The sequence below is a fragment of the Globicephala melas genome, chromosome 6 (genome assembly GCF_963455315.2).
Source record: "Globicephala melas chromosome 6, mGloMel1.2, whole genome shotgun sequence".
Lineage (NCBI taxonomy): Eukaryota > Metazoa > Chordata > Mammalia > Artiodactyla > Delphinidae > Globicephala > Globicephala melas.
The window spans coordinates 6346781-6370432 of NC_083319.1; the positions used below are offsets into that span (position 1 = coordinate 6346781).

Here is a 23652-nt window from a genome sequence, read left to right on the forward strand (position 1 = left end):
ATGGTGGTGATGGTGAGGATGGTGATGGTGGTGATGGTGAGGATGGTGAGGATGATGAGGATGGTGGTGATGGTGATGGTGATGGTGAGGATGGTGAGGACGGTGAGGATGATGGTGAGGATGGTGAGGATGATGGTGAGGATGGTGAGGATGGTGAGGAGGATGGTGGTGATGGTGATGGTGGTGATGGTGGTGATGGTGAGGATGGTGGTGATGGTGAGGATGGTGATGGTGATGGTGAGGATGGTGAGGATGGTGAGGATGATGGTGATGATGGTGGTGATGGTGATGGTGGTGATGGTAATGATGGTGATGGCGGTGATGGTGAGGATGGTGGTGATGGTGAGGATGGTGAGGATGGTGATGGTGGTGATGGTGGTGATGGTGAGGATGGTGGTAATGATGGTGATGATGATGGTGGTGATGGTGATGGTGGTGATGGTGACGATGATGGTTACCACATATGACACTATGTGTCAGGAACTGTGCTAAGGGATTTACGTGTATTATTCACGCAATAGCTCCTTAAGGTGGCCTGTTATTAAACCCAGGTGGTACGTATTGTCATTATCACTATTGTGACCAGTGCAGAGTAGTGGGATGACGTGACCAGAGTCACCCAACTGAAATATGACCCTGCAACAGCCTGACCTATGGTCAGCACTGGGGGTCAGGGCCCTGCTCCCGGCCACCCAGTCTGGGGGCTGAGGGTGTCGGAAGCCATTCTGTCTCCCCAGCCCACCCTTCCTCAGCCCCAATCTCTTACTTTCAAAGAACAGCACTCCTGAATCGGGCCGCCCAGTCGTGCTGCCCCGCCCGGGCCCCAGTGGCTGGCCATCTCCACGGCGCCAGGTGACCATAGGGGATGGGCGGCCCGTGGCCCGGCACGCCAGAAGGGCGCTCCTCCCCAGTTCCACGGTGACATCCTGGGGCAGCTCTGTCAGCTGGGGTGCATCTGCAGGGAGGTGAGCAGTCAGCCTCACCCAGCCCCCAGGGCACTGTTCCGAGGCCTCTGCCTCCCCTCCGGTCGCTGGGGGCGTTTCCCTCTTCCAGCCGCGCCCTCACGAACCTGACTCATACCCAGGGCTCCCGAGGCCAACTTAAGGTTGGCAGGTCCACCCTGAAGCGCTCCTGAGGATGAGGAGGAGAGCAAGTGCCCTTTGGCAGGGTGAAGTCCTCACACCCTACGTGGGGTCTCAGGGACCCCGCTTTGCCCAGCCATACGGGGGAGCAACATTCCTGCTTCTGCTCTTTGCACCTCCTGGGAAGCCCACCTCAGAGGGCCTGCAAGTCACCCTCCGCCCCAGGAGCCCCACCAGCTCTGCGCGTCACCTCCCTTGCCCTCTTCCTGGGCCACGGGGGCTTCCTTTCACGGGTCTCCTAGACTCCGGCAACCATTTCCCAAAGAGCCAACTTCGTGGGGAGGTTCTAGCTCATCTTTACCATGCTTCATCCTTCTCTGCTGTTGAACATGTTGTAAGCAGCACATAAATCTCTACTACAACATCAAAAGAAGCCTATAAAGAACTTGATCTTATACTTTATGGTCCAAATGGGACACTTAAGAGTGAAAAGAGCCATATTAATAATTACACCAGGATAACAGATGCAAACAAGGGCAGCCCTGCTCACCTGAGTTATAAAACATCCAAGCAAAAAAAAAGAAAAAAAAAAAATCCAAGCAACACACGAGGATTTATTTCTTTAACTTTTGCTCCACACACTCGAAATCCCGTGACCTTCCACAAGGTAACCACTGTTAATGGTTTGTAGTGTTTCTTCCAAACTTTTTTTCTAAGCATTGTCTTACTTTTATGATGGGGGGGGGGGCGGGCATGGAAATAGGTTATTTCCCAAAACAGAAGCTCACGATCCTTTCCACCTTTCTGCTGGCCAGAAGCAGGTCCAACGCCAGACAGGTCCAGGCCCTGTTCCCTGTGGCTTCTGGGCACTGTCCTCAGGTCCCTGTCCCCAGACCCGCAACCAGGAAGGTCCCCGGCCTGTTTTGAACCCATTGCGTCCAGCATTGTGGAAAAACCTCCACCTCTTTTGTTCTTGCTGTCTCTCCCCTGAAATCTCCCCCATCCGTCCAAATCATGACATCAAATTTCCCTCTTGGCCTCAGGGACTAGGGAAGTTCCAGGGAGATACAAGCACAACTTGGAAAATCACTGCAAGGAGGAAGACAGTCTTGGACCCAACCTCAGACACCACCCGCGAGTTGCTTTTCTTCCTGATTTGGGGCCTGGCAGCTGCCTCGGCTGAGAATCCAAGAAAGTCTTCCATCCAGGTGCCTCAGATAGCGTCACTGGTCCTGCAGAGTCTTGGCCCTGGGGGCAGAGCTTTGCTATTCCCCTCTTCCCATCCTGAGCAGAGCCGTGGCTCAGCTCCAGGGCCAGGTACCCCCAGAGCCTGCCTCCCCGGCTCCGCCCAGCCCACGGCAGGGCACAGCTCAAACCTCCCTCCTCCAGGCAGGCCTCGTCCTGAATTCCTCCCCTGAGAGAGGACAGCTGACTTATAATAGTAAGCAAATAACATGTACAAAGGGTAGCATTTGGAAAACCTACTAAGTGACAGGCATGGTGATGGTGCTTTTAGAGTTCATTCATGGCCTCAATAAACTCATTAAGTGGGTATTTTCACAACCCCATTTTACAGATGGGGAAACTGAGGATCAGAGAGATTAAGGAACCTGCCCCAGATGCAGCTCAAAGTCAGTGGCAGAGCTGGGATCAGAGCCCAGGTCTGGCTGCTGCTAAGACCCAGGCTCTCAGCCACCGCACCCCCGTACCCCCTAGTACTCAGTAACCTGGCATCTCTTCCATCTTCTTTCAGAGGTGAATCCCGACTCACATCCTGCCCAGAAAACTGTGACTCCGTCTCCTGTGCAGCCATCCCCCTGCTCCTCATTGAAGTCCCCCAAATAAGGCGGGACCTCAGAACCCTGTACACCAGAGCTGAAGGTCCTCTGGTCTCCTCATTGTGCAGATGGGAGAATGAAGCCCGAGGGAGGGGCGGGGCGGGGGCGGGGGCGGGGGCGGGGCCCACCCTGATCCTGTGGGGACGGGTTCCCAGCCCCACGCCCTTTCCAGGGTCCCATCGCGAGGCTCAGCCGCCTCTGCTTTCAGGCTCGAAGACCCCTCCTCACAGACTCAGGTGACCTTCGGTAGGGAGGGCTCGTGAGCTGGCCTCACAGCCACCGGATTTCCCCGTGCACAGCCCTTTCTGCCTTGACCTTGGGCAGGTTTCCGGGTCAGGAGCTGCGAGTGCCCAGAGACAGCCAGACATCACAGCAGCTGCTGCGCTCCCTGGAGAGGCACAGGTCTCATCACCTGATAGCTGCAGCGCTTTTGCGGGGACGCAGCTCTGTGCGGGGGAACCGGGAACACCACAGAAGACAGAAAAGCCCCGCCAAGGATGCCAGCCACCAGGCTGGGACGGGGCAGGACAGGAGGGTGTGGCCAAAGCTGAGACCTCGTTTAACAGCACTGCTGGGCCACTCCCTCTACCCCCAGGGATTTCCCAGCAAAGTGAAATTGACAGAGGTGATGCCGTCCCTGCCTCTTACTTGGGCCCCAGGGCAAGGGACACCAGCCTGAAAGCCTGAAGCCTGGGCAGGGCCCCCCTGCTGCCCCTGCCCCACTGGACACCCGCGGATGAACCCCTTCACCATTCTGAGCCTCAGTTCCCCATCCAGAAAGAGGTAACCGTTTTTACCCTGACTCCGGTATCTTAAAGTTCCAGGACTCTTTATTTGTCTGGAGACCCTGTAGCCCCCCAGCCTCCTCCACCATCCCCCCAGTTCCTGTGGCTCAGAGCCCTGGGGCAGAGCTGGAGGGGATGCACCAGCTCAGGAAGGAGAGCTCCAATCAGTCCTGACTCAATTCGGTCAGAAGAGGGACGGCGTCTCAGGCCCAAAGTCTGTGTAGCCGGGCAGGGTGGCCACGGGAGAGGCTGGCCTCAGGCCCTGCCCTGCATTTAGAGGGAATTCCAGGGCATCTGTGAATGAGACAACGCTGGGGATGGCCTCCACATCCACCTCCCGGGAAGACTCCTTTCCCCATAGAAAGATCGTTCAGTCGAGCCTGGAGCCATAGCCCCATTGGCCAGGGCTGCAGGATGACTTTACTCCCTCTCTCTATATATATATATTTATTTATTTATTTTATTTTATTTATTTTTTTTGCGGTACGCAGGCCTCTCACTGTTGTGGCCTCTCCCGTTGCGGAGCACAGGCTCCGGACACGCAGGCTCAGCGGCCATGGCGCACGGGCCCAGCCGCTCCGCGGCATGTGGGATCTTCCCAGACCGGGGCATGAACCTGCGTCCCCTGCATCGGCAGGCAGACTCTCAACCACTGCGCCACCAGGGAAGCCCCCTAAAAAAATATTTTAACTGATATTTTATGACTGTTTATAAAGACAAACACAATCTGGATTCGTTTTTAATCTATTTATTATTCTTCACTTTTTTCTTCTGATGGCAATAAAATCAGAGCCCTGTCCAGCAGCCCTAAAAGTATCACAGGCTCTGGGCCCTTGCCTGTTGTGCCTGATAGAGAAGCCACCCAGATACTGACCGCACTGGCCACAGAGCCCAGCTCTGCTTCTCTCCTGCTCCCCCAGGCTAGCCAGAGGGTCTTTGCTCCCACAAAAACACACCCCCAGCTCCCCTGCTCACTCACCCAGCAATCAGGGGCTTCCGAGTTGGGAATAAGAAGCAGAGACTAAAATGAGAGGATAGAAAGAGGGCTGAGTGAACACCCATTTAGAGAGAAATCCAGCAGGGTAAAGGGAACTTAGCTCAGGGCAGGTTTGAAGTAATAGAAAGAGTGGGACTTCCCTGGCAGTCCAGTGGTTAAGACTCAGTCTGTACTTCCACTGAAGGGGGCATGGGTTCGATCCCTGGTCAGGGAACTAAGATCCCGAACGCCGAGTGGCGTGGCCAAAAAAAAAAAAAAAAAAGTACTAGAGCACTGAGCTCCAGGAGCGGGTGCGGACCGTGGAGGCCAGTCACCAGCGTGTGATAATCACTCCGCCTCACTCTGCCTCGTCAGGCCCTTGTCAGCCTGGTCCAGCCCACAGGCCGTGTATTGATTAGGTATTCTATTCAAGCCCTGAGGGAAGCACATTATCTCATTAACTCTCTCAAGGACCTTGTGAACAGCCGCTATCAGTATCATCCCCATTTTACAGATGATGAAAGTGAGGCTCAGTAAGGTAAATAACTTGGCCAGACAAGCAGCAAGACCAGGACATTGATCCAGGACTCTTACCAGCCACATGCCAGGTCCAGAGGGGACGCAAAATCACCTCGCAGGCTTGGTCCACAAACAAGGCACCTGCTGGCAGTACAGGAGGAGGCTGCCGTCCTCCCTGTGCCCCAAATACCACCAGGAAGCCAGTTCCCAGCTGAACAGCAGGAAGTGGGCACAGCGCCCACGCGTTCTCAGCCCTGGCAGGCTCTGCCAGCCTGGCCAGGAAGGCTGCAACACAGCTGCCACCCAGATGGGCAGGAAATTGAATTTCCCACCACTGCTGCCAGGCCAGCTCGCCCCAGACACACAGGTGTTGGGCCACTGTCCATGCCGTCCCTGACCTCAAGGCCAGAGGCCACCAGTGGCCCCGTGCCCCAGAAGCCTGCCTCTGGGATGCCAGCCATCCCCCGCCCCGCCACCTCTCACCTGGGGAAATGGCCCCAAGACCAATGGCTAACAGGTGAAGGAACAGGCATGTCAGCCTGGGCCCCAAAGACATAAGGTTTTGCTGGACAGAGATTAGACACAGAGCAAAGGATGACTGCTTGTAACAATGCCAAGGGCAGCCCTCCCTGGAGCACCCTCTCTGCTCACCCAGAACCTACTGACTAATCACAGTGACAGTGACATTTTTCAGAGCCCATCGTGTCCGAGGCCTTTCTTATCTCTCACTCACACAACATCCAGAAATATCTTGCAGGTGAGGAGCCCGAGGCTCACAGTGGGGAAGCAGCATCCAAGCCCTCCTTGCTGGGAGCATCAGGACCAAGTCCAGGGGCTAAAGGCCCGGACCCTGGGTTCAGATCTCAGCTCTGCTACTCAGCAGCTGTGTGACTTTGGGCAAGGCACTTAACCTCTCTGTGCCTCGTTTTCTCCATCTATAAAAGGGATAATGTAGAACCCATCTCAAAAGGTTGTTATGAGGATTATATGCTAGTACATGAAATGTGCTTAGAGCTGGCCCGGCACGTGGCAGATTTCATGGAAGACTTATTATATTTTTATTATCAGGCTCTAGGCCTGTGGCTTTCCATACCCACCCCACCCAAGAGCTCATCCACACAGTGCACTCTAGATAGGGAAAGTCTGAGCACATCAGTCTCCTCCTTAGAAACCTCTTACCGCCTCCACAGAACAAAGCCCAAACTCCACCAGGCGCCCTAGCCCAAGGCCGGGAGTGACCCACAACTGGGCAGCTGCCCCAGCATCCCCTCCCCACCCTCTCTATGTCTCACTCGCTGCCCTACTCCTCTTGCCATGGGGAGATCGGCACATGCTGTTCCCTCTGCCTGGAACACTGTTCCCTCTGCCTGGAACACTGTTCCCCAGCTCGTCACCTGACTGTTTCTGGGTTCAGCTTAGACATCACCTCCTTCAAGAAGCCTTCCCGGCCTCCACTGTTGGCTTAGCCCCCTTCTCTGGGCACAGGACCCAAGGATGCCACTTCCAAATTCTCAGTACACTGAGTATTCTAATGGTCTGTTTACCATCTCTCTTCTGGACACCGAGAACAACACAAAGGCAGATGCCATTGTAGCCCCAACACAGGGTCTGGGGCACAGGGCCTGGCTACAAGGTGACCACATGTTGGAGGAACAGATGATGGAACAGATGGGGAGGATCCCCAAGCCTGAGTTGGCACCATCTCCCCCAGGGCCAGACCCTCCCGACTGAGCCTCACTGCACTTCCCTAGAACTCCCAGCACCTGTCTTTCCCGTCATGGCCACAGTCAACCCTCAGAGTACAATCCGCCCCGGCTCAGCACACCAAGGGGCTGTGCCCACAACTTCCGAGCAATTCCCAGTGCCCAGGATCCAGGCCTGGAACTTAGACATCATGACCATCACAGCCAAGGCCATGTACCAGCCGCAGAAGGATTCAAACCTCCCATCTGTAAAAAGGGGATAATAGCTTCTCCCTTTATTAAGCACTTACAATGGGCCAAACCCTGTGCTAAGCATTGTGTATCTGATTTCACTGAAGCCTCACAGCCACCCAACAAAGGAAGTAGTGTGGTCAGCTCCATTTTACAGATGGGGAAACTGAGGGTCAATGATTTGACCAAAGCACATAGATGGTAAGTGATGAAGACGAGACTGGAACTCAGGTCTCAGGGATGACGACACCCATGCTGGAACCAAACTACCTCTGTGATGGGCAGTGACCCCGGCCTCTTGGGATTCTCACACTTGAGTGGTCCCTCCCACCCACCACATACCAGTGTTGGTCTGTGTGACCAACAGAATATAGCAGAAGTGATGGTATGTCACTTCCAAGACTGCGACTGGTTATAAAGACTGCAGCTTCCACCTTGGACGTTATCTCTATCTCTATCCCTCTTGACTCACTTTCTCTGGGAAAACCCACATCACAAGAAGCCTTCTGGAGAAGCCTATCTGGCTAAGGAACAGAGGCCTCCTGCCAACAGTCACATGAGTGAACTTAGGGTAGATTCTCCAGCCCCAGTCAAGCCTTCAGATGACCACATCCCCGGCCAAGGTATTACCTGCCATCCCATGAGAGACCTGGAGCTAGAACCACCCAGCAAAGCCACTCCCAGAGTCACAGAACCATGAGACAATAGATGCTTATTGTTTTAAGCCACATAGTTTTAAGGCAGTTCGTTACACAGCAAGAGGTAACACATACACCAACTCCCTCTAAAATCCCCATCCCACGTGCTCTGGATCCAAACGATGCAAACTCCCCACTGGCAGGCTACGTGGTACCACCCTCTCCTCCCTGCTCAGAGATAGGGCAGGTGGTGGGGGATGGGGAAGGGGGAAGGCAGGAGGGGCAGGGCAAGTGGGGACAAGGTGTACACTCACGTCCAACCTCCAGCCGGATTTCTGCAGAGGCGTCGCCCAACTCATTGACAGCTCGGCAGGTATAGACGCCAGCGTCCCTCTCCCGAGCCACCGGGATTCGCAGCCTCCCAGAGCTGGAGGCCTCAGAGGCCAGAATCATTTCGAGACCCTCTGGACCAAAGATGAGAAAACATCAGGCAGGTACCCATGGTTACCACAGGAGGCCAGGGGATCAGGCTGCCTTCCTGACCCGGGGTTCCTGCAACTCCACAAAGCAGGGACCTCGGAGGGGTGTGGGTGAGGGAAGGATTTCCCCCCAGAATCAGGACCCCTATTGTTTAATGAGTACAGATTTTTAGTTTTGGATGGTGGTGACGGCTGTACAACAATGTAAATATACTTAATGCTACTGAACTGTAGGCCTAAAAATGGTTAAGACGGTAAATGTTACGTTAGGCGAATTTTATCACAATTTTAAAGTCAGCACCCTTGGGTCCAGCTCCCTGAGCCCCTTTGTTGACCACGAGTGAGTCTCAGCCTGTTGCCCTGAATGCGACAGGCTCATCACCCAAGAGCTCCTTACCTGGGCCTCCCTCCTGGATCCCCACCCTCTGCTCAGGTGCAGACGGAGGCTCGGATCAGCTCTGGGAGGAGCCCAGGGTCACGGAGATGACCACTCGCCCCCCCATTTCCGCCTCTTTGAGGCCTTATTCTCATTTCCCTCGTGCACTGTTCCCCCACCCCAACTCCAGTCCTCCCCCTCCTGAGGCCTGAGGGACCACGCTGAGTCTGAACTGTTTTTACAACTTAATATTTTACACTTAGAATTGTGCAACATACATATACATAACGCAAAATGTTACCATTTAAAGCATTCTGAGTGTCCCATTCAGTGGCATTAAGTACATTCACATTGTCATGCAACCGTTCCCACCACCCATCCACAAAACTTTTTCATCTTCTTACACTGAAACCCTACTTATTGAGCACTAACTCCCCATTTCCCCGTCCCCCAGCCCCTGGCAACCACCATTCTCCTTTCGGTCTCTATAAATTTGCATATTCTAGGCATCTCATAGATGAGATTCCACTCAAATAACTGGAATCATTTCATACTTGTCCTTCTGTGTCTGGTTTATTTCACTTAGCATAATGTTTTCTAGGTTCATCTGTGTTGTGTCAAAACGTCATTGCTAAAAAAAAAAAAAAAAAAGTCATCGCTTTTTTCCAAATTAAGAAAAAATTTTTTTCTTTTACTTTTTTACTACTTAAATACACCACACTAGAGCAAATGTCTCTGAAAATATCATAAATAAAAGATTTTTTTCTCCATTCGGCAAATTAGAAGTAGGGGGAAATTTCTACACAGCAGCTGCTATGAGCCTGATTTTTTTTCCTTTTGTTTTTGTTTCTTTTCATTCTTTTTTTTTTCTTTGCCATAGGAGTCAAATTAAGAAAAAATTTAATTTAATTTTAAATAAAACTCATAAAATGTATTATCGTGACCATTTTTTAGCGGTAACTGCATTCTCATCATTGTACGGCTTGAATTTCATTCCCTTTTAAGGCTGAGCAACATTCCATTGAGAGATCCCCCCTTTATAAAGGGGCTCCCAGGCTGGGCTGGTAGAGCTCTCAGCCACCACAGGCAGTGACCTGAGCACAGAGTGAGGAGTCCTGAGGCCTCTGCCACTGCTAGCTGGTGACCGTGGACAAAATGCTCAAACTCTGAGCTAACTCTGCCTGTCAATGTCAAGGTGAGGCTCTGACAAGATCACAGACAGGTGCTGCAAAGGCTGGAGTGCATCCAGGTGGGAGGTGCCTGTGCCTGAGAAGGAGCCCAGTGTTCTGCCCCTGGAAAGTCTGAGGCGGGAGCCCCAGGACCCAGGTCCACTGGTGTGGGCGCAAGAGCAGCGCCTGTTCAAACTCCGGCTCAATGTCTGGCACAGACCAAACCCTCTACACTCGTTAACGCAGGAGAGCCTCAGAACAGCCCTCTTAACGTTACTGCTAGCTCCCAGATAACCACATCGCCATCGTCACCATCATTAAGAACACTGAGCCCCGCCCGTGCGCCAGGCTCGTGGTAAGCAATTTGCACATGTGGACTCATTTAATCCTCATCCAACCACCTATCTTTGACTTTCCAGCTAAGGAAGCAGGCTCAGAGATACCAAGTCCCTTGTCTGAGGTCACCCAGGGGAGCCAGAATTCAAGTCGAGGTCTATTCTAGATCCTTCTCCTAACCACGGAGCCAACCTGCATTAGCTGCGTGGACGCTGGCCTGGGGATGGGAGTGGGGCTGCCAGAAACGGTCCTCTCTCTCCAGACACCCCATTCGGAGTGCCCCCCACGACCGTCCTGGAAAGCTGACCCTCCAGGGCCCCAGTGGGATCGCCCACGGGCCACTCCCCCCACCCAGTGTACCTCGATACCAGATGACCCGGGGCGGAGGCACCCCGGATGCCTCACACGCCAGCACAGCCTCCTCCCCGACGGCGGCCAGCACCACAGCATTCGTGGCCGAGACGGACGGTGGGTCTGTGTGGGGAGCAGACGGGGAATTGGGGACCAACCCACAGACTCCCTGGAGAGAGAATGCAGCTGGGGGAGGGGCGGCGGGGACAAGGTGGGGCTGAGCACCTGCCTCCTCCCCACCCCCCACCAACCGGGACAGTCACCCCAGAAAGATGTAGCCTCCGCTGGTTTCTACAAAGCCAGTTACTCCCGGGACCAACCCCCCTTTTGTTCCTCATTGATCTTGAGATAAAAGCCGAAATCCTACAAGGTTCTTAAAGGCCCTACAGGGGCTGCCTGCCCCTCCCCTGCCCCCTCACTCCAGCCAGCCTCCTTGCAGCCCCTTGGGCAGCCCAGACTCATTCCCACCTCCAGGCTTTTGCCCCACCCGATCCCTCTGCTTGGAACGCTGTTCCCATTCCCATCTGCGGCAAGGGTCTGGTCCTGTGTGTACCAGCCGTTCCCCTCTCTGCCCAGGGGCACGTCACTCCATCACACCACCCTGCTCTGCGCGCCTTCTAGTATCTTCACCATCTGAAAGTACCTTATTTATCTGTTTGCATGTTTGCTTTGTGCCTCCCCATTAGAATATAAGCTCCACCTGGATGGAGACCCTGTGTTCACTGCTGTAGCCCCAGTGCCTGCCACAAAGTAGATGCTCAGTAAGTATCTGGGGATGGGAGGGAGTGAGGGAGGATGGGCTGGAGATCCTTCTCCTGCAGATACCCTTGACCCGAGTACCTGCATAGTAGAGGGTGACCGTCTTCTCGTCTGTGCCAATGTCATTAGCAGCCTGGCAGCTGTAATTCCCAGCATCCTCTGGGGCCACTCCCTGAATGATCAGGGTTCCCTGGGCATCCACGCGGACTCTGGAGTCATGCCATGAAACGTGTTCAACAGCAAGGGGCTGGTTAGGTCGGGTCACATGGGGTTGCCCCAGTCCTTATTAATAACAAATTAACTAACGACATCACTGGTGACACCATTCTACACTGACCGCTTGCTCTGTGCCAGGCTGTGTGTTCAGCACTTTACGTATGTTCTTTTTTCCTTCGTGGGGCTCAGAAAGGTATGGTGACTTGCCCAAGGTCACACAGCCTGAATGGCAGAGGCAGAATTCAAGTACAGGTCTGTTGGATTCTGCAGCTGTAGCTCCTGACCCCTGAGCCCACACTGTTATGTTTCCCAAGTGATGTGTCTCCTCAGCCTCAAATCAGCCCAGGAAGAAGGCAGGGCAAATGCTACTCCCCCATTTATATTAATAGTTAAGAAGACTGAGGCTCAGAGAGCTCCCCTGGGAGTCCTCCTGTTCCCAGTCCCAGACCTCCAAGCCCTGAGCCCTCACCTGCTGTCCTCTTGCAGGGCATGACCCTCATGGCTCCAGGAAACTTGGGGTGCAGGGTACCCAGAGGCCGAGCAGCGGACCCTCATCTCCATGCCCTGGGAAAAGCGCTGTGACCTGGCGTGGATGCTGACCTGTGGGGCCTCTGTAGTTCAGAGAGTGGACAGGTGGGGAGGAGTTTGTCAGAGCAGTTGTGCTGGCCCAGGCACCCAGCCCTGGGCCCCCGGCCCCTCCCGGCAGCCACAGCCAGCGTAGACAAAGGAAGGAGAGGTCCCAAGGGGCCTGCGTCCTTGGGAGGGGCTTGCTGGGGAACTGGGGAGTGTTGCCAGGCAGCCTCCCAGGCACATCCGCAGGCCACACGGGGACCTGAATTCCCAGTACCCCCCCCCCCCCCAGTGGGAGCCCTGAGCTCCCTGGATTTCTGCTCTGAGCTGAGCACCTTGAAGAGGCTTAGAGAGTTGTCGAGATGCCAGGGCTGGAGACCTGAGTGGACCTCAAGGTCTGCCCAAGTATTGGCTGCAAACGTAGGTTCTATCCTGGCCCTCGGAAAGCTCACAGCGCAGCAGACTTGTCAGGCTCAAACAGACGTCGTGGGCCATCTCATCTAGACATGGCAAACACGCCCCTCCCATACCAGTGGCCTAGATACGGCCTCAGAATCCTTCTCAACACACTCTAGGCAGTCAATCAAAAGTCACTAGCATAAGGGAGAAAACTTGTTCCAACACACTCACTTTTACACTTGGGGAGATAGCACCCCAGGGAGGAGGATCTGTCTAAATCCTGGGTGGACCTAAATCCTAGGTTAGTATCTAATCCAGGCACCAGCACTCCCGACGTGGGTTCTTCCCACTGCCTCCTCCACCCCCATCTGGGCGGCGCTACCCAACCCCTGCCGAGCATGTCTGATCTCTGGGCTTTCGGAACTTTCCACTGTTCCATCTCTGTCCTGCATATTGAGAGGGGTAGGTAATGGAGGTATTCAATGGCAGGGGAAGAGGACAGGACTCAATGAAATTGGCTTGGCCGACAGCAGTAGAAATTTAGGTCAGATATGAGGATGAACTTCCCAACAGTGAGAACCACTACACTTAGGCTGGAAGGCTACAGAATCCTCTTCCTCTGAAGGTTGAGAAAACACTGAAAGGGCTGACATTGCCTGCCAGAGGTGATGTCTGGGCAGAGGGATGGATTGATGGACTTTGGAGGGAAGTGCTAGGTATTGTGTTGAATTGGGAGGACGGCAGCCTCACCTCGCACCAGGAGCCAGACGGACGCCCTCGTGACCCCGTTGGAGTTGCTGGCCATGCACTGGTACCGCCCGCCGTCACTGGGGGTGATGTCCCTGACCTCCAGGGACAGGTTGGCCAACTGGGTGACTCTGCCCGTTGAGGCCGACAGGACTCTCCAGTCCCGGACCCACGTCAGGTTGTAGGGGGCCTCGCCCAGGACCCGGCAGGACAGGATGGCGGTCTCTCCAGAAGACACGGTCACGTTGGGGACAGGGACCACCTGTGGCGGGGGGTCTGCAGGAACAGGAGTACAGGAGGCACTGAGGGGTTGACACAAGGAGGGGGCCATCCTGCATGCCCTGGTGGTGTCCAGACCCCGGAGCCCACCGCATTCCTCAGGACACATCAGCCAGCAGAGCACAGGCCATTCATGGGTGAAACAGCCCAAACGGGGAGGGGGGGTGGGGAGCCAGCAAGCAGGTGCCGTGTGGGCATCAGACTCTGGATGACGGACAGGCCCCAGCAGTTGGCTGGCATGCTTGCCCACAGATGGAGAAACCCTGGGAGGAAATCCTAGAGGGAAAAATCAGGAAGTGGGTGGGGAGGGGATATGCGGACAGGCCCAAAGAGACAGACCTGTGACGACCATCTGGGCCTTTGCTCGTCCGGTCCCAGCCCCGCTGACCGCCGTGCATTCATATGTGCCTTCCTCAGCCTTGGAGGCCCGCGGGATCTCCCAGCTGCTGTTCCCTGACCCCCTGTGGACAACGAACAGCTGGAGACGGTCCCCCAGCCTCGTCCAGACACTGGGGGGCTTGGTCCCCTGAATCTTGCCCAGAAGGGAGGTCGCAAATCCTCCTGGAGACTCGGTAAGAAGAGGCAGACGGCCAAGGACATGCAAATCCCATGATATGCTATGTGACTCTAAGTGCCTTCCCCTCTCTGAGCCCTGGACTTCCAACCATAGCGGGGAGGTTCTCAAGAGGGTCCTTCCTGCCCTGACCAGCACAGAGCTGGGCCTGCATGGGTTGAGTTTTCAGAAGCTGAGGAAGGCCCATGGCTCTTCCAGCAGCAGTGGGAGTCTCAGGGAACCACCCTCCCCCATCCCTGACCAAGCTGGGAGGTGCCCAGGAGGGCAATATGACTGAGACCAAGGTCCCACTCCTGCCACCCACTCCCCTTAGATCCCTCCAGGGCATCAGGCCCCCAGGAGCCCTGGGGCTGGGAACAACGGTTGGCCCTGAGCCACTCACTGAAAGTGCCTCTCCTCGCCCAGCCTGGCTCCATCCCGCCGCAGCTGTAGCCAGAAGGGGAGGGCGCTGTGCACAGAGCAGGAGACCACCAGGGGCTGGTGCAGGTAGCCGTGGATCCTGGGGGGCATGCTGACCAGGGGGGCACCTGTGGGCAAGGACCAGCACTCAGGATCCCTCCAGTGACACAGAGACCCACAGGGATGAGCCGGGGAAAGAAGGCCGGGATACTATCTCTGGCACCACCATCCAGTGGTCGCCAAGGGCAGGTCGCGTCGCCTCCTGAAGCCTCAGTTTCCACCTCTGTAAAATGGGGTTAATTGGGTGACTGACCTCATCGTGTTGCTGTGAGGAGCTGGTGAGAGATGGGGCGTGGAAAGCACCTGGCACATGCATGTGGCAGGACCGGCTCCGTCAATGAAAACTCATGGGGTTTTTATGGTTTGTGAGAAGCCTGGCCAGGACGGACCAGCCTGTGCCACCATTTTAGCAAGTCTGTGGGGCAGAGAAGTCAAACCAGCCCTGAAATCTGACGAAATGCTCCCCAGACAGGACTCCCCGGGGGTGTGGGTAGGGCTGTGAGGCTGCTCGTCTGCCTGGAGGGTCAGTTTTACCCAAAGTTGTGGGAGGGAAACCTTTTTTTATTGAAAAGTAAGCATACTTGGAGCGTGGCTGTGAATACAAAATTCACATGCATTTTTGAGATAAAATAAGAGATTTCCACGAAATCCCACAGCTTGGGATGAGCCTCTTGGGAACCCCATCAGATGCCACTGCCCCCCTCGCCTGACCCTGGCCTTGGGGTGATACATATTCTCTCCCTGGCTCTTGGAATTACTTCAGTGGAAAAGTTTGAGAACTGTCCCCCAGGGTCAGTCTTGGACTGTCCATGCCTCACTGGGCGATCACGGACGTGTGCTGAACCCGCGCGCTGCCCTCTCCCCCATCCCCACCAGAAATGCTCCGAGGCTGAGGCAATGTGCCAGACCTCCTCTAAGCATAGAGCTGGAGGTGGGAGGGTGGCTGGTGACATCATGCTACAGGCTCCCTGCCACATCCCAGGGGAGAGGGGCGTTGGCCCATCCAGCCACGTCCTCAGCTGCGTGCCCAGCAGCCACCACTCACCCCCACGCACTGGAAGCCTCTGCCGGGCCAACTCCGGCTCCCTCTTCCTTGAGCTCGAAGAGCCCAGGGACCTGAGGCCCCGCCCTCCCCACCCCCATGTCTCCAAACCCAGAGCCTCCTTCTCTCAGTCAAACTCCCAGCCTCCCAGACCCCGAAAGTAGGGGAGGCACATCCCGCCCCCAACCCCGCCTCCACACTTTAATCTACAGCTGACATGGAGACCAAAAGCCAGCTCTAAACTCAAAACTCTGGGAGCCATCTGAAAGAACAGGAGAGAGAAACGGAGGCTGCTGAAATTGCTTCCTGAAAATTCCTCCTCAAAGCTGTAAAAAAAGGCCAAGGGAGGAGAAGCCCAGGGGCCACAGCAGGGGAGTGGAGGCCAGGAGACGGAAAGAAGGGGTCCCAAGCCCCCGACCCCACCCTGCCCGACTCGGGTCCGCCAGGTCCTCCACGTCGCCACCGGCACATTGGCACCCTCCCTGCATCCTTAAATGAAGTGGGATGACCCCCAGCAGAGCTGATGATGGAGTGCCAGTGTCATCCACCTCTGAACTCCTCCCCGGTCACTGCCAGGGGAGGGGGGAGTGGGCTGGAAGAGGGAACGAAGCCCAATAAGGAGGCCGATGGCCAGTGAACTCAGACCCCACCCCACCCCAGCACCCGAGGCAGATCTGGAAAGCCGAAGACTTTGCCCTGCCCTCTGGGAGCTTCCAGCCCAGACGGTGAGACCTCAGGGACACACGGGAAACCAGCAAAAGCCACACACGTGGGAACCAACACAACGTGACCTACAATGACGTCACAGTAACAGCAGCTGTGCGGAGGGTCCCGGTCCACGGTTCCCACGTCCTGTGTGCAGCCTCTTGAATACCCAAGAGCTGTCTTGTTATGTGCGTTAGCTTATGGAACCCTTCGAGCAACCCTATAAAATGGGTGACCTCGGCTTCCCCAGCTATAAAATGGGGACACATCTCAGAACTTGTGTAAGCATTCAGTGAGCTAATGCATGGCAAGCGCTTGGCCCAGGACTGTCCCACGGAAAGTGTTCAAAATGGTGACTAGATGAGTATTACCATGATTTCGACTATGATAGCAATTATGACTAGGGAAGGGCATACCCATACCCACTGCCCTGCCCACTGCTGTGTCTACAGTGCCTAGTACCATGACCGACACAAAAGGAATGGTGAACGCACAGGTGGATGGATGGACAGATAGATGGATGGATGCGGGGATGGGTGGATGACTTTGCAGCAAATCCTGCAGCTGAAAGCTACATCTGAAGATCTCAGTATTTGGCATAATGTCTTGCAGAGCCTGCTGCCCAGAGAAGTTTAATGAAAAAAATTTCCTAATCTAATCTAATTTAATCTAATCTCATCAGAAGAGCCTTCCGGAAAGAAATAAGCCTCCAAGGGAACCAGGGAGCTGGGGGTGGTACGAGCCAATCACTCACCTGGGGCCACCCCACGGTAGGAAACTCCAGAGACGCGGAGGAGGGCGTTTCCCTCATGGTCCTTGCCCTTCACCTTGAGGTAGAAGCGCTCCTGGGGGGTGCGGAAGGACGGCCCACCCCACAGCTGATGGGTGGATCTGTTGGAGAGGAGCTGCATGGGCAAAGTCAGGAGGGACCGCCCTGAGCTGTGTGAGAGCTCCATTGAGTCCAGGTGGCCAGGTGCCTGCAGGCCTGTGGAGTTGATCACCAGGGAGATGGGCACCCCTGCAGAGGAAGGGCGAGGAAGGAGATGCTGCCATCTGTGCTGGGCTCCACGATCCTCCCCAAGCAGGGGCTCTAGGACCACAGTCAGAGAGCAGCCTGCTTGCCTGACCTTCACCCGCTCCCTCACCTTCTCTTCCCTGGGCTAACTAATGCTGGGTGGGATAAGGAGAGAAGCGGGGGGCTTGCTACTGTCCGTGGTCCTGAAACACCAGTGTCCCTTCAACCCACGGCTTCCCATGGCTACATCCCCTCTACTGTGCAGACTGGGGCGCTCACTGAGTAGAACTGGGAAGGGGTACCCCCACCCCTGCCCCACCACTAACTGCTGGCTGTCGTCAGGCAGGCTCTGGGACCGGCCGAGGTGAGACACACGCCCCGGTTTGGGAAGGCTGACTCCTGCCCATCCTTTCCCCATGCTCATCTTTCCTCTGGTTTCCTTTTCTATCTTGTTGAAATGTACTTTCCACGCTATCCCAAGACAGACAGAACTGGACTTGGGTTTTATAGTCTCCTAAGCTGATGTGGGAACAGTCAGGTCGCTCCCTTGGCAGGTGGCTTTTCATTGTTTTTTTCCTCTCACTGATCATAAACCAGGGACCAGAGGATGTGGTCCAGGAAGTGCCTTCACATTTTTGAAAAAGTATCAAACAACCTGGAAGGGGCACATACAAATCTAGAAGTCCAGATTCCTTTGAAAAATCAATGTGTCAGCGCTGGGCGCCATTCCCGCATTGCAAGAAGCAGCCAACGGCGTGCAGCAGCTGTGGCCCAGACCCCCACTGTCCAGTTAGCCACAGCCTCGCCCACTCCCTGGTGCCCCTGGCACTGAGACCAATCGCCATCTATCATTTGCAATTGCCCTGCTGTTTCTCTGTCTCTTTTGGATGTCTGGGACCCACATCTTTATCAAAAGCAGAAACCAAAGAGGGTCACACCCTTCACCCTCTTCCACTGGAGACTGGCCAGTTTTCAGTCCCTACTGTAACACTTCATGTAGGATTTCTTTTCTCTCTTGGCTTTAGAATAGGAGCTAAGTTTCTCTGCCTCAGGCCCTCCCTCGCACTGGCAGAAACAAACACGACATGAGCACGCAGACCCCTTTTTCACTTTGAAGATATTACTGCTGGTCCTGGCAGGGACACCTACAAGGGCTGACAAGAATGACAGACATTAGAGGAGATACAGACTAGAAAGAAAGCCCTAAGGATCCAGCACACACCATTTAGGGGTCACTATTCTGTGGTCCAAAGTTAGCCTGACCCGGTCTCGTCGCCCCCATCTCTGCTCAGCTGGTCCTATCAAAATCCCCCAGATGGACCCGTGGCAAGACACCATATTTTCCAAACTATAAATGGGGACCCTGGTCTGGCTACCAGGTGGCATTTTCTGGCGAGAAGCTCTGGCACCCTGAGCTAGAAGTCTCTGCCTGCTCTGGGGCCCAGCTTCCTCCAGGTGGAGTCATGATGGGGTACGTAGGCAACCTCGGAACCCAGTGCGCGGCTTCTCATTGGAAAACTGATCCTACGCCTCCAACGTCCCCCCAGGCGATCAGCCTCCAGGGGCATCTAAATGCCCATCAGGACGCTCGTTCCCTTGGAGTGAGACACTGGTCCCCCTTTCGGGGAAGGTGTCCACTCAAGCGCCTCGGAATGTATTGGACCAGCCTGATGTTCACCGGAAGAAGTGGGGCTCTGGACAGACAAGTCTCGACAAAGAGCAAGGGGAAGGAGTAGTAAGCGGGACTGCGTGAGGTCCTGGAGGCCTTGGGGGGCAGGGAGGAAGTTCTAAAGGTAAACGGTCCCAGGGTCACCTGGGCTGGAGCCGACAGAGGGAGTGCTGGCCCTGGGCGCAGTTCACGGTGATGTGACAGAGAGGCTGGACCCAGCCTCTGCAGGCCCGTTCCATAGTCACACAGTCATGGCTCCCCCCAGAGCTCCCCCCACTTCCCAAAGGCGAGCCCCACCTCCGCAGAAGGCGGCCCTGAATCGCCCTGGGGCCAGGAGCACGGTACCTTGCAGGGGCCACTCGATGGTGTGGCTGAGGTCCAGGGAGGGCTGAGTGGAGAAGCCAGCTCGGAAGTCGACGTTGCTGATGCCCGTGATCCTGACCGAATGGCGGCCGCTGCTATAGACCTAGCACAGGCCCAGGCCCACGTCACCGGGGCATCCGAACCCAGCACCCCAGCTCCAGGCAGGAGGCGGGCGACCCGACCCGGCCTGGAGTCGGCAGCTGGAATTCTCCCGCCGTTGCATACAGGTGGGCAACTTACCTGCTCCCTGGGGGCCCAGCACGATGCTCCCCAAATGAAGTGGAAGAAACCCAGCTAGGGCACTGTCCTGAGCAGCACTCTCGAAGCTGCCCTGCCTTTCCCACGACCACCGCCCCCAACTCCCCGCGGGTCTGGTCTGTCCCCCTGCACGTCTAACCCCTGCCTTGGCATGAGAGCTCTTGGCTCAAAGATGCTCAGAGTTTGAAGGATAGCGGTGCCTGCAGCACACAGCACTGTGCCTGGCGCCCAGCAGGGGCTCCGTACGTGTTTCCCTGATCAGCAAGAGTCCTATTCTCCTGAAGCAGCAGCCTGCCCCGTCCCAGGATACTCTGTCAGGAGCCCAGCCTGCCCCCAGCACCTTGCCGATTACAGCAGACCCTGCTCCCCCTGCCAGTCCTGTCCCTCTGAGCCCAAGGTCACCCTTGCTGCTTCTGTGCACTCTTCACAGGACAGCTCAGTCACCCACCTGCACACTCAAGTGGTTTCTGTAAGCCTTTCTTAGAAGCTCCCTAACTAACCCCAAACCGCTCCACTTCCTCTCACTGATGCAAGGCGGAATACTCCTCCTCTGTTCTTGACCCTTTACTTCTATTGATATGCCCACTTCACTATCCACGCTCCAGCTCTCAGCTTCGCAGCGCCCGGCGAGAGGGAGGTGGTATCTCGGGTTGGTGAAGCTGGTCTCCCCAACCCCAGGAACCCCAGGCCCCCTACCTTGACGGACCACAGCCCAGGATGCTCAGGCTTAAAGGCCACAACCTTGGCCGAGTCAGGGATGTTGAGGAGCACGTCGAGGCCCTCGTCCCTCTGCAGGATCCTCCCTGTGGAAGCCCCAAGGACCGCTTAGTCCCCAGCCACTTCCTGGGGGTGGCAGCGGCCCACCCTGTCCCCTGGAACCCACAGCGCTCCAAACACCAGCCTCGGGCTTCCTAGAGGAACTGACAAGAGGCCTTCGGTGGTACCCGGGCCTCTATCTTACCCTGATCTCCATCCTCATCTCTCCCCAGGTGCCGGCTGTACCCCTGGCCTCTGGACCTGAATACTCAGGACATCTGCAGAGTACCATGGGGCCAGGAGACCGGGTCCAAATCACACTGACCCTGGGCGACCCGACAAGTCACTCCACCTCCCAGAGCCCCAGCTTCCCATCTCTACGATGTGCCACTAATTCTTGCCCCCACTGACTCTCCAGGCCCCGAAGAGCTCCACTGAGGGAACACAGGGAAGATGCCATGTGATCCTTGAAGCTCAAGAACTGTCATCATTTTAATTCCCCTTAGCCGGGCTGCTAACGGCCTTCCTGTTTCCTCACCTACCACAGGTACCCTCCCTGCCCTTCACTTGGCATTCCCCTACCCTCCTCGCTCCTGGAGCCTTATGTCCAAACCCCCTATCACCCCAGGGCCTCTCTCTCTGTCCATTCTGGACTCCCAGCTCAGTCTCAGGGCCAAGGTGGAGGCCAGCCCTGGGGCGCACGTACCCAGCGGGTCTTGGACTTCGATCTCGGGCCCCGGGCCACTCAGGGAGATGGTGACCTCCTTCAGGCTGGGGTCAAAGGGGATCTTCCACGTGTGCTCGCCGTCTTCCTCGTGGTCCGTGGACAGCAGGTGCACCTTGGAGGTCTGGATTGCTGACTCCACCCACTTCAGCACCTGGAAGGCAGGTGTGAGAAGCTGACACTAGCAGGTGCCCGTGATGTCTTGCTTGTGCCTGGCCCACAGGAGGTGGGTCCCTAACACGCTGCCAGTTGTGTGCAAAATCCGGTCCCCTAGTGGCTTTTAGGCAGCATACAGGCTTTCCAGGTCACCTGAGGCCACCCCACTCCCCACTGCCCTATACTAGGCCCGGTTCACACGTCACTACCCTCTTGGCCTGTGGGCTCAGAACTGTGACACCTGAATGAAGGCATCCAGAGGACTCAGCTGGGCCAGAAGGAGCAAAGGGTGCCCTCTGCTGGGAAGACTTCCCTCCTTCCTCACATGGCCAACTTCTGTGACACCCATCACTTCCTCCAGGAAGCCCTCCTGATGCCTCCTACACACTGATGAACTCTGGAGATCCGGAATCTCTCCCAGAGCCATGTGGTTCACCATCCCCTGCCCAAGGGGCCTCAGACCACACCCTCACCTGGACACCATGCTCTCTAAGCAGGACCATGTCTCTAAGCAGACAGCAAAGACAGCCCCCTCCTGACCCTTGTCACAACACTGAGAAATCTTATGTCCTTTGTTCCTACAACTGCTTTTATTCATTCTAAAATCTTCCTCTTTCAGACAGGTCCCATTGAAAATCAGGTAACAGGTAACTCTCTCTCCAAAATACCATCCCACTTATTTTCCTGAATAAGGAAACAATCAGATGAATCCGCAACACGGGACACTGTATAAGCAATACCTCTCCAACAAGTTAGTGGCATGAAAAAATGGCGGACTACTTCAGATTTAAGGAAACTTAACAGACATAAGAACCCAATGAAATGCACAGCCCTTGATTAAATCCTGATTTGACATTTTGAGGACAAGTAGGGAAAGTTGAATACGGGCTTGGCATCAGCTGATACTAGCAAAGTACTAGTCATTTTATCAGGTGATGTTGTGGGTTACGCTCGAGTCTATCTTTTTTTTTTTTAATTTATTTTTGGCTGCATTGGGTCTTCGTTGCTGCGTGCGGGCTTTGTCTCTAGTCACGGCGAGCAGGGGCTACTCTTCGCTGCAGCGTAAGGGCTTCCCATCGCGCTGGCTTCTCTTGTTGCGGAGCACGGGCTCTAGGCGACTGGGCTTCGGTAGTTGTGGCACTTGGGCTCAGTAGTTGTGGCTCACGGGCTCTAGAGCGCAGGCTCAGTAGTTGTGGCCCATGGGCTTAGTTGCTCTGCGGCTTGTGGGATCTTCCCGGACCAGGGCCCGAACCCGTGTCCCCTGCATCGGCAGGCGGATTCTTAACCACTGCGCCACCAGGGAAGTCCCTGTTTTTACTTTTCTATATCTTTGACACTTCTCACAGAAAATGTTTAAGCAAAAATCAATTGAAAGGAACAAGTACGTCTTTACAAGCATGACTTTCGAATATACCTGAGCCACCACAGGGGTATCCTGTCGCTTACCAGTTCTAATCAACAGGAAGTGACTTCCTGGAATACTGTTTTGAGAAATGTGAAGCCACGTTCAGCCGCAATTAGAAAAAGGTCTGTGATCGAGCAGCAAGTCTGCCGTGGATCTGGAATTAGAACGCGGTGTCTGGCACGTTACACATTGGCCATCCTTGCTCTAAACGACAGTCCTCCAGCTCTGCCTGCCATGTGATCTTCCGTGGAAGGGAAAGGGAACAGAAGGGAATTGGAAGAATTGCTCGAGATTTGGAAAATGAATGTGTTTTGGTCAGACTGAGCTGGAACATGTGCGCCTAGATTTTACAGCTAGATTTCAGTTATCACTGGACGAGAATTCTGTGTTCTGAAAACTCCTCTGTTTTTCTATTTGGGGCTACTTCATTCTTCTGTTTCTGCCTAACTTTCTAAGGGATGTTTCTCTTGAAAAGATCCCACCTATTTTGGTTAAGAAATGAAGGCAAGGCTCTTCGTCCGTGTGGAGGTCGATCAGAAGCGGCAGCTAAGGCTCCCAGCTAGAAAGGCAGACAGAAGCTGGTGAGGTAAGCGAGGCAGCTCCCCGACAGCAAAGCAACAGCTCTGTGACCACTGTCCTTCTCCCCCCGGGGCCAGGCCTTCTCAGGGGTCAGGAGGCAATCAGAAATGAGCAAAGCTGCCAGAAGGGGGTGGCAGCACTCGTTGACAATTACCCAGATGGGTCACACCCGCTACTGTGTTGCAACTGTCATTACAAGCTCTTTCTAGGATTTTTTGATGGAGAGAAGATGCCCAAGAGCTCAGGCTACTGCACGGAGAGGGCTGAGACGGGACAGGAGGCCAGCAACCCCGTCAGGAGGCAGCCCGCCCACGAGGGCTGCCCTGTAAGCACATCACCACTCCAGAGCTGGGGGAGCTGACCCTCTTGCCCACAGCAAGGCCAAGCGGCTGCAGGCCCAGGCCTGGGGGCAAAGGCTTCTGGGCCTGGCGATGGCCCGGGGACTCAGAGAGGAATCGAGGGAAACTTCTGAGCAGACAGCCTTCATCGAGCAA

General features: G+C 55.4%; 1 protein-coding gene across 1 annotated transcript in view; it reads right to left on the reverse strand.

Moving 5' to 3' along the window:
- Positions 1-23652, reverse strand: part of HMCN2 (hemicentin 2) — a 149289-nt gene that overhangs the window by 98576 nt on the left and 27061 nt on the right. Inside the window, exons 5-16 of the mRNA XM_060299922.2 lie at positions 21001-21172; positions 20235-20341; positions 19263-19383; positions 16988-17251; positions 14410-14554; positions 13793-13914; positions 13178-13450; positions 11928-12069; positions 11324-11451; positions 10493-10606; positions 8087-8236; positions 767-955 (exon numbers count right to left, since the gene is read on the reverse strand). Of these exons, the coding sequence (XP_060155905.1) occupies positions 767-955; positions 8087-8236; positions 10493-10606; positions 11324-11451; positions 11928-12069; positions 13178-13450; positions 13793-13914; positions 14410-14554; positions 16988-17251; positions 19263-19383; positions 20235-20341; positions 21001-21172 (1927 nt within the window). The remainder of the gene's footprint in view (positions 1-766; positions 956-8086; positions 8237-10492; positions 10607-11323; positions 11452-11927; positions 12070-13177; positions 13451-13792; positions 13915-14409; positions 14555-16987; positions 17252-19262; positions 19384-20234; positions 20342-21000; positions 21173-23652) is intronic.